This window comes from Hyposmocoma kahamanoa, unplaced genomic scaffold (assembly GCF_003589595.1).
Source record: "Hyposmocoma kahamanoa isolate Upper Pololo Valley unplaced genomic scaffold, ASM358959v1 78, whole genome shotgun sequence".
Taxonomy (NCBI): domain Eukaryota; kingdom Metazoa; phylum Arthropoda; class Insecta; order Lepidoptera; family Cosmopterigidae; genus Hyposmocoma; species Hyposmocoma kahamanoa.
Genome location: NW_020653945.1, coordinates 3,590,824 through 3,605,043, shown reverse-complemented (window position 1 = coordinate 3,605,043; position 14,220 = coordinate 3,590,824). Strand labels below are relative to the sequence as shown.

The following is a 14,220-nucleotide window of genomic DNA, read 5'->3' as shown; positions in this document are numbered from 1 at the left end:
TCCAAATCCATCTATAACCCGCAATTTTGACGATGTCACTGTCCACATCGCTGCAGGACGTCCTGTTTCTTTATAACTCTTTTTGGTCATCATTCGGTAGTCCTTTTACTCCATATGTCGTGAGTAACGATATCAATAGTAAACTGGCTGTTCCTGACAGTCACAAATTCATTTAAGGGGCAATGTATACGCTTCTATATAAAATCCATGATAGTGACCCGTTTAGCTCTTGCAGGTTGTCACGATCTATGATAGTATTTGAAATAAATATTGAAATGTTAACGAGTTCAAATGTTTATTTGCAAAGAGTAACCCCTAGATTTTCTTATTCATTCTTCTCATGGGAATCTGCTTTACGAATGAGTAGTACAATGTAATCAATATGACTATTTTTCAATTGCTTACCTAAGTATGAAATAAAGATTATTTGAGACTCAATGAACATTATCTATTTCATGGCTTTTCTTAATCCTTATCTAATTCATCAATTTTTTATGTACTAGGCCTCTAGTCTGTCAGAACGGCGCGACGTGCACCAACTCAGTCGGTGGTTTCTCCTGCATCTGTGTGAATGGCTGGACGGGCCCCGAGTGCTCCGTAAACATCGACGACTGCGCCGGCGCCGCCTGCTTCAACGGCGCCACTTGCATTGACAGAGTTGGGGCATTCTACTGCAAGTGTACGCCTGGAAAAACTGGTAAGGATACTTCTAGTTTATTTTTAAACTATCCCGGCTACGAGACCTGTAACGCATATTGTTACTGCCGTTGTTCAATATTATTTGATTTTGAATTGTCTGCTTTTAAATGTAAAGTTTTTATTAATAAGTTTTCACTTTCATCCACTTCCATAATTAAGTACATGTTATATAGACTCTACTATATATAAAACTCTTTTTATCTTTGAATTTACGCGAAAAATCCCAAACTAGGTACGTTTGAATAGAAGCCTATATTAGTATTCAATCCCAATACACTTAATTTAATATGCACTGGCATTTACAGATGGCTTGCAGCAGAAATATGGTTCAGTCACCTGTTATGAATTTTAATGTGGTATTGGTATTAATGTAGGTTATATAAATGTTGAAAAACACTAAATTTATGTAATATTTATGATATTACGACACAAATCTCATAACTGTTAAAAATATTAGTATGTTGGTACAGTATATGAAGTGGACACATTTAACTTTCTTGGTTTAACAATTATGCCCTCCTTTTGCATTTACATTTTGGTAACTTTCGAGATATTCGTACCTAGAGGTATTTTCTTTGAAAAATGTAAATTACGCCGATTTTGCGTAACAATAAAACTAGTCGGGTATTTAGTATCTGTTAATACGCTAGATATCACAATAAGTACCATAAAGCTATTTTGTAACTAATTTGTTTTACATTGACAAGCTGCAATATATCAAAGCTACACCAATTTCTAGTGATAACAAACAAATCAACTAGATGTCGCTTATCGCACAGTTTTTTATGAATAATGCCGGTTATTATTTTATTTCGTTCAGTATTAGCGCCATCTACCCTTATTAGGAAGCGTTAATTTATAAATTAGCTTGTAACACACAGTGTCATTCAGAGCAACGATCTGTAATAAATAGGTCAATGGTAGTAAATGACCAGTCCTCTTGAATCTTGCCAGCGATGACCTACGGGCTCTGAGATTGATCACTTACTATGGGCCTCGTTAAAAAGCTCAAAGTCTCTCAACGAGCTATGGAGCGACCAATGCTTGGCATTTCTCTACGTGATCGAATCAGAAATGAGGAGATCCGTAGAAGAACGAAATTCACGGACATAGTTCAAAGTATTAGCCAGTTGACATGGCAGTGGACAGGGCACATTTGGGGCAGAAAGGTTCACGAATGGAGACCGACCGTCCGACCGGCTAGTCTGTATAAATAGACATATATTAGGGGTTAAAGTATGAAATTGCCGTTTTATTGCAATAGGTTCTTTGAATTTTCATAGAATCTTCATGGTTTGAGATTTTCGAATGAAACTTTTTTCAAATGGTTTCTGTGATTTTTTTTTTTTAAATTGAAACATTTGAATATCAACTTTCAATTGTTTTTGTTATTCAATTTAGACAAGAAAGATGGATACTGCGAAAATTCGAGTGATTTTTGAATACGAGTTCCGACGCGGAACTAACGCGGCAGAAACAGCCCGCAATATCAATGCTGCGTTTGGAGAGGGGTCTACTAATGAACGCACCGTGCGATTTTGGTTTAAACGCTTTCGTGATGGAAATTTCGACTTAAAGAACGAGGCACGAGGAAGACCGCCCACACAGGTGAATAACGATGAATTAAGAGAGATAGTGGAAGCCGATCCTAGTCAAACTACCCAGGAATTAGCGGCATGGTTTAACGTTACCTTACCCACAATATTGACTCACTTGCGTCAAATCAATAAAATAAAAAAATACGAAAAATGGGTGCCTCATGATTTGACTGATCTGCAGAAAGAAACGCGTGTTGAAACTTGTGTTGCCTTGTTGAACCGGTACAGAAATGAAGGAATATTGGATCGAATTGTAACATGTGATGAAAAGTGGATTCTTTATGATAACCGGAAAAGAAAAATGCAATGCCTGACCCCAGGTCAAATGCCACAACAGTGTCCTAAAGCAAAACTTACCAATAAAAAGGTAATGGTAACTGTTTGGTGGTCTCAGCATGGTGTTATTCACTATAGTTTTCTCCGATCTGGTCAAGCAATAACGGCAGATGTCTATTGTGCTGAACTCCGAACCATGTTGACAAAACTAGCAGTAAAACAGCACCGACTCATGAATCGATCTTCACCATTATTGCTCCACGACAACGCGAGACCTCACACAGCACGAGAAACCATTGACCCTTCAGGAACTGCAGTTAGAAACCATTCGTCATCCTCCGTATTCACCAGACCTTGCTCCAACGGACTACCATTTTTTTCGTGATTTGGACAATTATCTACGTGACAAGAAGTTTTCTTCCCAGGAGGCAGTACAAAATGCTTTCACACAGTTTGTGCAGTCTAGATCGTCGGAGTTCTATCGCAAAGGCATTAATAACCTTCCCATTAGATGGCAGCAATGTATAGATAATAATGGCAACTATTTTGATTAAATAAATTTGTTAAAAATTTAAAAAATAAACAATTTAGATTTTCAGTACAAATCGGCAATTTCATACTTTAACCCCTATTATAAACGTTATGGTTCATTAATCTTTTTTATATGATGTTACTATCTCTGTCTATAAGTAAAAACGTAATTTTTGGCATATAGAAAAACTTTGAGTGATCAGATGACATCAAACAAATTAATACGAAAGCTTGTTCTCTTTCACGTAGTAGGTATTCTCAAAATACTTGTTGAATAGCAAAACCTGCAGAAGCCTCTAACATTACTAAGTGGAAAACTCGATACTGGCGAAAACCTAAAAGAACACCGCTAATAAGTAAAAAGAAGAAGAATTTTTGATAAAATCGGCTTTTGCGTTCTTTCTTCCCCAAAATATCGAATCTCAATCGGCTACATAGCTACAGAAGCATCATCAAAATAATTTTGCATTGGGATTGAGAATATTTTGCCATCCCTGCACCGCCTGCCACCATCTGCCACCGTCTGGAATCTTTTTACCTTATTTGTTTATTATCATGAGTACGTACAACAACTAACAATATGTTCGCACAGTCTCACAATATACTATAACAAACTTGCAAATTTCTCTCTGACGTCCATGTTTTTTACAGTTCAAGTTTCAGCGTTTTCTCATTGATAGACATGTTAACATTTGTTTTTCCATCCCTTAGGTCTCCTTTGCCACCTGGATGACGCGTGCACATCGAACCCGTGTCACGCGGACGCGATCTGCGACACCAGCCCCATCAACGGTTCCTACACCTGTTCCTGCGCATCGGGGTACAAAGGACTCGATTGCAGCGAGGATATCAACGAGTGTGAACAAGGTTCGTACACAATAAAAAGGTCACTGTAGATTGTTGTAGTGATAGAGCCACGATCTGTCTCGTTAAATCTTCTGTCTGTCAAGGCAAAGGGATTTTGCTTAAGTGGATCAATTTTCGTACATTAAGGAAATGAAACTAATTTCCAGGTCTAAATCGCGTGATTTGGTTTTTTTAAAGTATGTATATGCAAACCACCCTACTACCAGCAGTAGAGCTCCTTGTGAAAGAGGTCGTCTAGGCAAGTGCTGCCAGCTTACCTATTTCTGCCGCCAAGCAGTAACGTCAGCATTAGTGCGTTCCGGTTTTGAAGGGTAAGGGTGTTGGTGAAATTACAGGCACATAGGATGAGACTTGTCAACTTATGTCTCAGGGTGGCGGGCGCAGCGGCAGTGCCCCTCAGGTCCTTGCGATTTAAAGCTCTGAGTGGCACTGCAACTGTTATGGACAGGCATGTCGCTTAACACCAGGCGCACGACTTGTTCGTTCCATCATTTGGTACTATAAAAAAAGCTCAATAATTTAAAAATTAATTAGAAGGTTGTACAAACATATATGGTTAACCTTATTATTATATATTAACATTTATGTATACATTGTAACGATATATGTATTTATTATAATTATTTATGTGCTTACTTTATTGATGAGTAGTGTATTTATTTAAAACGCTTTCATTACAAGATATTCTTTGGCTGTACCCCCCTTTCCAACTCCTTTCTTTTCTATTTAAAATTTCTATCCTAAGGTTGCCTGGAAGAAATGGCTACTTAGCAATAAGGCCGTTGTACATTGGCTCACTCTGTGATACTTACGTTACTGTTGTGTGTTATCATTGTAATTTTAATGTGCAATATAAAATATTTTATTCATTCATTGATTCAAATAAAAAATATTTAAATGCGAATAACAAGCAGCACAAGACAATGTCCTTTGGTTAAGTCTAATTAGAAGAGGTTCAGCTTTTGGACAAAGACAAAGATTTCTTGACATTTCTGTTTACAATGCTTTCCATTTTTATACAGTTTATAATCAACTAACAACCAACATCTTAACCAAACAAAGCCGCGGAAGTCTAATGGTTTTGACCTACCGCCTCTCAAGAAGAGGTTCGTGGGTAAGCATCCGGGCTCTCAGTATTCAGAATCTATGTGCGAAATTGAACTTAAAATTTACCATGACCTACAAAAAGACTACAGCCCTTTTATTGCAAGAGGCTTGTGCCTTGTAATCGGCCCAATATAGGCAAATTTTTATTGTTTTGATATTTTTCATTTTAGTAGAAGTAGAGCTCTTTGTGACAGTGTTCGTTTAGAGAACGCACTGCCTTCAGTTTTAAAGAGTTAATGGTGTTGGTAAAATTATAGGCACATGGGAGTTGTCAACTTAGTAGCAACAAAAACAGTAACAAAAGTAGCAATGCCCATCAGATTATAACTGCCTCTGTGGTCGAACGGTTACCATGACCGCCACGCAGAGTCCCAGTTTCGATTCCCGGGCCGGGATAAATATTAGCTACATTTATTTATCTCTTAAGTTTGGGTGTAATTTGTGGTTGTCTATGTGCGTGTCCATGGCACCCGCGTTACAGGGGTTCCTTAGTGCGGGGCTATGTTGAGCGTGTACGTTAAAAAAAATTATTGCAGTTCAAAGCTCTGAGTAGCACTGCAACTGCTAGAAGACACGCCTGTGCGTGTCGTTTGCCTGTTCAGTGTCACAATTGTTCGTCCCGTCAGTTAGTATCATAAAAAAGCTCTCAAATCAACTGTCTTTGTCAGCAGGATCACCGTGCGAGCACGACGGCATCTGCGTGAACACCCCTGGGTCCTTTGCTTGTAATTGCTCTGTGGGATTCACCGGCCCACGCTGCGAAACAAACGTCAATGAGTGCGAGAGCCATCCCTGCAGGAACGACGGGTCTTGTCTAGACGACCCAGGAACTTTTCGATGCGTCTGTATGCCTGGTAAGTATTTGAAGATTTTTTCTAGTTAAGGTTGTTAGTTAATCAATTTCATGCACTACAGATGATACCCATATTACTTGAAGCAAAAATCGCCAACTTTGTGTAATAATTGTGTATACACTATATATTTCAAACAGTTCTTGTCGTTTGGAAAAGTCCTCCACTCTCACTCTCATCGTCCTCTCCTCTCACACTCTTCCACAAAGCTGGACGTACCCGAAGATACAATAAAATGAAATTGGTATCCTGTAAGATAAATTTTCAGGAGAAATGCTTAAATAATCTACAGACGAAATTTGTCTATGACTGTTTCATATTCACGTAATTTGTTTTGTGTATATCGTATTATTTTTATGAATTTCGCGTAATGAATGCGCTTTTGACGTATAATCAAATATGGCTTTATTATACTTTGAAATTTGAATTTGAAAATCAAATAGACAAATAAAATTAATTTTTAATAGTTATTAATACAAAGATCGAATACGAAAAAAAAATCTTTCGATCCGGCTGGATCCGAACCAACGTCGTTCAGCAAACCGTGTCAGACCCTATGCCAACTAAGCCACGGAACGAACTAGTGGACCTTATGAATTTTTCTACGTGCTTGTTGCAGATCGTTGTTTCCATAACTTTTTACCGTTGCGCCATCTGTTCGAAATCTATGAAAGCTTTTCTTCACTCAGCCGGGTGGTACCTTTACAGGTACTAGCAGCTGACTAGAGATGTCTCTTTAACAATTGTAATTTTAAAATTTATTGAACGTCACAATGTTTGACCACCGTGATATTCAATTATTTTTTTGATATATTTTTGTGTAATTACTCCACAACTTTGTTATAATTATTAATACAAAGATCAATTACTAAGAAAAAAATCCTTCGATCCGCTAGTTCGTTTCGTGGCTTAATTGGCATAGCATCTGACACGGTTTGCTCGAAGATGTTGGTTTGAATCCAGCCAGACGAAGGATTTTTTCATAGTGTATAATAATTAGTACTAATAATTATTACGAATAATTTTACAAAAATAATTGGATATCATGGCGGTCAAATATCGTAACATTCAATAAACTTAAAAAATCTTCAAAAAACCTGATTTTCAGTAATTAATAAAAACGTGCCTGATCCCTAGACACTTTTGATGTGTGTACATTTTTAATAACTTTTGTTTTTAAGTGTTCGCTATAAAAATGTCTTTGATACATAATTTTTGAGATAATAAAGAATTTCATTAAAATATCATTTGACTGTCCAAATGCTAAACCAAGTTTTACCCGACATTTTCGAATGTCGATTTTTTTTCCGGGAATGGCAATACATTGTATCTAATCATCAAAACACAATGGTCTAACATTGTGGAGTGCTAAATGTCATCTGCGCAATGATGCGAACTTAAAACCACTCATTGGAACCTTTCTCAACATAACCCTGTCATATCAAACACATATACATCTTTACTAGTTTCCTTATTATCAGGGACTCTTTCAATTTAGCATAGTAAAGCGTAACCTGAGAAATTACGCAACTCGGTAAAATTTAAAACGTCACCGGTCGTATAAAAGATAGTGTTGGACTTGTACTTTTAAATTGACTGTGTTATAACTCGGTTGAGTGAGCACCGCCTTGTGGACGGGTAATCGAGTAAGGGCAGGGGATCTCAGTATGACGGCATATCTTTTTTTTAAGTCCTATGGTTCTTTGCACTCGTTGTTTTTGTACTGCACTTTAGGTACCGTTGTTGTTTTATAGCAACTTCTGTGTGAATATGGATTTTTTGTATGTACCAATATCTAGTTTATAAGAAGTTTGATGAGAAAATGCTTGCTTTCTATATAATAGGTTTAAGGTTCAGTGCAATTTAGTTAAAAATACGTACTTGGTACTTGGTGTAACGGGCTGGTGTCCGCAACTCGACGTCAAGGCGCCTATTTTGCGTGTCAAAAAAAATACGTAATAAAGATGTTTTTAAATTGTGAAGTTGCAAAGTGGACATACGTGGTGGTTTAAAGGAGATCCGTGCTTAGAAGCGGGACGTGTATCTATTGATTATGAAGCCTTAATATAAATAAATTACTTTTTAGGCTAATTTTATAATTTCAGGCATTTAAGGAACCTAATAGACACGCAAAAGAGCTTTTGGTTCTTTTACGAAAATTGAAATCACATTTCACACCCTATATTTTTAGGATAGTGTAGATAGAAATAAGCACCGCATAAAGTTGTGCACTATACAATTTTTATTTTCTATTTTTTACAATCTCGGCATAAATTTAATAAACCTTTTTACTATAACAAAATCACCCATAATAGTCTTCACAATTACTAATTCCACATAAACCTGTACTAAAGCGGAGTGCAGAAGCAACATTCTTCGAAAATAACATGAAATAGCTTAAGAATGCTGTTAAATAGCCGTTTTAGCGCTTTTTTGTTTCTACCTGCCTGTGCTTGTAGTGGAAACTTGTTTCCTCGTCTCTTTGACGTTGTAATAAGGTATGATGGAGTTGCATTATTTTGAAGTCTTTAAAAAAAGTAGATGATGTTTGCTACAGAGATAAAACGTACAATTAGGCGTCATATTTGGTTTTTAGACTGCCTTTTTATTATCGTTTATTTTGAAATATTGATTCTTCTACGATAAAACACTTCACTTCTGCTGTAAAACAGCTTTCCTCGTCTCCATTTTAGGAGATAATGGCCCTCTGAGGTGGTCATTTTCAGTTTGTTACCTCTTTAAGTAACATAATAGGCAAAGTTTAAAAATATAATAAAAAGCGTAAAGCTAGGACTAAATTAAATTGATGACCTCGGTGGCCAAACTGAGAACATTGGATGAGGAGATCCCGGGTTCAATTCCCGGTAGGACCAATTTGGGAAATGAACTTTTCTACATTGGTTCTGATTTTAGTGTTCTAGGTAGCATTTTGAGACCGAGTATTTAAAAAAAAGTTGCAGAATGGAAAAAGTAAAATGAATGAAATTGAGTACCTGTGTCAGGATGCCTAAACGCTGGCAGCGTTCGCTTTTTGTATATAAAAAAAAAATATTTGCCAGAAAATGTTTTCAATTTACCACGATCTCCACACTAGGCAAGCCCTATGCGTGGGTCCCAGACATACCATTTACATATGATTTTTTTAAATTCTTTATAAAGACCAGAAATAGATAAATGTATAGGTATTATAAATTTATTTGCACAATAACTCTGGCCAAAATAGTTTCCGCTAATGTTTAACACAAGTTACATTGTTTAGACAAATTTGTACATAGCTATAACCAGGCAACAACTAATATAATAATTACCACCAAGCCACAAATTATAAACCACTTTTAATTATAATATATATTTATTGAAAATCACATATTTTAACTACCATATTCAATTATTTTATGTGAAATTACTCCACTAGTTTGATATAATTATTAATACAAAATAGAACACTTAGAAATATTCCTTCGATCGATTAATTATGTTAATAAAAGCTTCCTAATGGCAGATTTGAACCGGAATGGCTATACTAAGTTAGGCGTGTTGATAAGTATAGAATATCCTAAGAACCTAGCTAAGTAGAATAGTGACATAGTACACGTCGTTGTATAGGTTGAACAGTAATAACACGTATTCTTAAGTACTGAATCGACCTTTAAAATCAATATTATTACCTCATACATAGAAAACGCGTTATAAATTCAAACGCGTGAGTCGATATTAGCATGCGCCGGACATTCTATTGTGGCTTGCGATCCAAAATCGTGACGATTGGTCGGGTCGGAACCGAGAACGAGGTATGCACAACTGGCGGGTAATGTGTAGACAGTGAGACATCTGGTTGTGTCGCGCAAAGGAATTTTGCTAAGTGTTTTTTTACATATTATTAATAAATAGTTTACTTCGTAAAATAGAGAAAGTTGAAATGTTACTGATATTGCAACTATGTACATTCGAAATTCGAAAATATTTACGATTACCGGTATAGAATCTTTTTACCGGTACAATATAAACATTACTACTAATCTGTGTTGAATTTAACACTCGCCGAAACGTCTATAACCGTTACCTCCTCGGTGCCTGATTGAAGATATTAAAAAATGTTTCAAAATCTTATTAAATACCGTTAAATAATAACTTTAACGGCGTTTATAATAAACATTTTATTCAAATGCACACTCTTTGGATTTTATAATAGAAGCTTGTTTCATCTAATCCCGCTGTACACTCTCTAGTTGTACCAACGGGCCGAGACATGCGCTCGCGCAGGGCGGGGCGACCCCCCCTTTTTAGTCAATAGGCCATGTCGGTTATAGAATAAACTTACGCAATACATTTTATCGCAGAACCCAGCTATTATTGGATATTGGCTTTTAGTTGTTTATCTGAGTTTTGGAGCGATTTAAGGTTCTTAAGGATTTTTTGGAGCGATTTAAGGTTTTTAAGGATTTAATGTTACATTTACTAGTTTACACGTTAAATTGGAATAATTAATATAATGTAAGAAGTAAATAATGTATAAGCCCATCATATAAATAAGAATAGTTGGCACAACTACGTTTAATTAAGGTTTTAACAGCTTCTGGTGTCTATAACTTTTATTACGAGTATACGGTTGGATAACATCGAACTAAAATTGGCTTTTTAACAGCTTCAGGTGCCTACAATTACGACCTAGAAATACGACCTTAACAACATATTCAAAGCTTTTATTTAGATTTTTAGTAGTTGTAGAGCTTGTGAAAGAATTCATTTATGGAAGTATTGCCATCTTACCTATTTCTGCCGCCAAGCAGTAGTGTGAGCGTTACTGCGTTCTGGTTTGGAAAGGTAAGAGTGCTGGAGAAATTATAAGCACATGGGACTTGTCAACTTATGTCTCAGGGTGACGGGCGCAGTGGCAGTGCCCTTCAGATCTTTGTGGTTTAAAGCGCTGAATAGCCCTGTAACTGTTATGGACAGGCGTGTTGTTTGTCACCAGGCGCAAGTCTTGTCCGTCCCGTCACTTGGTACTATAAAAAAATCTGTAGATTATAATAAGTAATAATAACAGCGTAAAAATAAACACTGTAGAACATTCAGGCGCGATAAGGAAGTAAACCGCGAGCAGCTGCTGAGAACACTGGAATATATCAACGTGACGATGCGACTGTAGTTAGTCGGTGGAAGCGTTCGCCGTGCAAACCCTTACTGGTAGGTAATTAATGGGTTTTTAGAGTTTCAACCAGCTGTCTCACACAGATGGAAGCAGCGGCGTGCCACACTAGATTCTGAAACCGAGTACCACATTATCTCTGAAACACCTAACCAGGCTTGTATTAATTATGATAATGCTTAGCTTGCGTGTTTCTCACAAGTAACACCATCTGTTAGTGGTACTCGGTACTAAGTAGGTGGTAGAGGCGTTACAACACTGCATTTATCATAAAGTAGAAAAAATATTTTACTATGTTTGTCAATTTAAATCCTGTTTACGTATCTCGTTTGTGACCATCCTGATCAAATACATTTCTTGACATTTGCCACTCAATAGCTCATTTTCCCACAAACTAATCAATGTAAAATATGCCATATTGCTTTATGATAAGGTTTTAACAGAATGCAAAAATAAATGGTGTCTTTATAAGGGCACACCGGTCTGAGCTAGGTTGTCCTGCCTTAGGCATTTTCTCGCTAAGTTTGTCCTGAAATCAACCGTAACGTATTCATTTTAAAGTTCTTTTCCGTGTTGAATTGTTCAAATATGAAGGTCCATACCTTAAAACGAGACTGGATGATTCCTTTTTGGTTTATTTAAGTTTCAATCGTATTTGTCTTATGACAAGATAGATTTCTGGTTAAACAGTGAGCTGGAATGGTTCTGATATGTCTACCAATTAGCATTCTTGAGTTGCAAACATGTTGGAGTTGTTTTTTGTGTGTTTGCCTATTTGTCTGATGAATCTCGTAATAGAGAAAAGATGTAGAAATAGCGTGTAATAGTTTCAATGGACTTTTTTACAATTTACTATGTGTTTGGTTTACATAGGATTTCTTATTATTTTCCTGTTATTTCGTAACTCCTACCTATTACAATCCTTGAGTAAGGCCAGGAGAAGAGCGTACCTTTAACCGACAAGCGACTAATTGATCAGGCGAAAAACGGAGGGTTGTTGATCATTGATATTCTATACGGGTTAGGACTTTCATTCTGGGAATGTGGATCTCGAAAATTTCGAGAATCTCGAGACTGCTGTTTTTAGTCTCGGACATATCGGGACTTAAGTCACTTGATTAAACAGCGTTAAAAAAATCTAGTGAACCAACAATCTGGTAATTTTTTATTCTGATTACATGGACATGGCAACACTGGTTAGTATAAACCTGTAGGCATTGAAGAACGTTAGGAATGGAATCAGGTCCTTTCCATCTGAAATTATATTAAACGCGTTATGTTTCTTGCGTGCCCATTAGAAAAATTAAAAATAAAAAATTTCTAAATATTGTTGGATTTTATAATTTGGGTTAATGAAGAATTTAATTAAAATATCACACAACTGCCGCAATGTCCAAGCCTATAAATATGGAAACATATGTCTGAAATAGTCACGAAAGTCGCGTTTTTTTCCGGGATCTTCGAGACCGCATCGGGTCTCGAGTTCTTCCGGACGCGAAAATGCAGCGAAACTGAAAGGTCTAGCACGGGTGTAGGTTAGAGAAGAGCAAAACAAGCATCGTATATTTTTAAAAGGCGCCAGTTACTCCTCCCAACAATCGAATAATATGTTTAAATGAACCACTTAAGGTGACATGCTACTATAATTTTTATTTGTCACTATTACAGGTTATGTTTTGTCGTTACTACAAGTCGCACTCAGTAAGCAAGTAATGCACTAACAAATGTGTTCTTGTTTCAGGCTTCACGGGTACCCAGTGCGAGGTGGAGATAGATGAGTGCGCAAACAACCCTTGCCTCAACGGTGGGATTTGTCACGACATGATCAACGCTTTTCGCTGCACCTGTGTAATTGGGTAAGTGATGTTATATGGATCACACTTTTTGTATGATATTGGCTAGCTTTTAAACAGCAATACTGCCTCCGTGACCGAACGGTTACCATGTCGGACTGCCACACAGAGATCCCAGGTTCGATGCTCGGGTCGGGGGAAATATTTGTGTGGCCTACATTTATCTCTCTCGTGAGTTTGGGTGTAATTTGTGGTTGTCTTTGTGTGTGTCCATGGCATACGCAACACAGGGTTTCCCTGGTGCAGGACTATGGTGAGTGTGTGCGTTATTATTATTATTATTATTAATAAATAAAAACGAGAATGTCGTAGCGTTTCGTTGCCACTCATACCGCCGCCGATGCGAAAAGCAAGACGTCTTTTTCGCTCTTATTACACTGACAGAAAGGTTTTTCTGACCGCCTTAATGCGATTCCGTGCGATTCTACTAAAAATGCGAACCACATCGACTCAAGCCGGCGTAATAAGTGTATGGACTTCTATAATCAAGATGTGCAAAGAAATTAAATTCAATAGCGACTTAACATAAGGTAACTTTTGACTTTTCAGGTTCACGGGAGTCAGGTGCCAGGAGAACATCGACGACTGCGCTTCAAGTCCGTGCCGTAACGGCGGTACTTGCCACGACTCCATCGCAGGTTACACCTGTGAATGTCCACCGGGCTATACTGGTGCGTATTGGTTTATATATATTAGATTCGTATGAAAATTAACTCTCTTGGTTTTGTTTGAAAATCTGTCAAATATGAACACAAAGAGATAAATTCGTGCTCGTATATATAAGAATGGATTTTAAGGCTGCAATTTATAAAAAGAATTTTGACTTTAACACAGTAAACATTGGTGAGTTAAGCAAGTTTTTTGTACTTACAAAACAACATTTGTCTAAGTTTAAGCAAGACATTAAACTAAACTTAGAGTTTACTTCGTAATTCTTTCTTAGACTTGTGATGATGCGTCCTCTTTCATCGGGTTACCTATCAGAAGTCCGAAATGACATTTTCCAGAAATAACGTTTCCTCGAATTTTCTTAACCTCGAAATTAATTTTGAGAGGAAAAGGTTTCTTCTTTTAAACCTAACTTAACGTAACCTAACCGAACCTAATCATGTCTTAGCGATAAACATCCAACATATCCTAAAATGACTACGGTTTCGTTATAATTCGGTTTTCGGTGTAATGAAAATTCGAACAAACCTTTCGGAAAAAAGATTCGAGTTTGTGATAGGTTACACTTTCATCGTCACCCCACCTTTTTATCACCACTTTTTAAATTTATCTAATTTTTA

The 14,220-nt window shown here is 36.9% G+C and overlaps 1 protein-coding gene across 8 annotated transcripts in view; it reads left to right on the top strand.

Moving 5' to 3' along the window:
* LOC113233188 (neurogenic locus Notch protein) overlaps nt 1-14,220 on the top strand; it is a 203,160-nt gene that overhangs the window by 163,911 nt on the left and 25,029 nt on the right. For 6 of the 8 annotated variants that reach the window (XR_003310680.1, XR_003310679.1, XM_026468212.1 and 3 more), the window contains exons 6-10: nt 504-697; nt 3,816-3,971; nt 5,747-5,932; nt 12,820-12,934; nt 13,481-13,602. Coding sequence is in view for 6 of the 8 variants with exons in the window: in XM_026468212.1 (XP_026323997.1) it covers nt 504-697; nt 3,816-3,971; nt 5,747-5,932; nt 12,820-12,934; nt 13,481-13,602 (773 nt within the window). In the remaining 2 variants the exon portion in view is untranslated. The remainder of the gene's footprint in view (nt 1-503; nt 698-3,815; nt 3,972-5,746; nt 5,933-12,819; nt 12,935-13,480; nt 13,603-14,220) is intronic. The other 2 variants (XM_026468213.1, XM_026468217.1) reach the window with 1 other exon arrangement.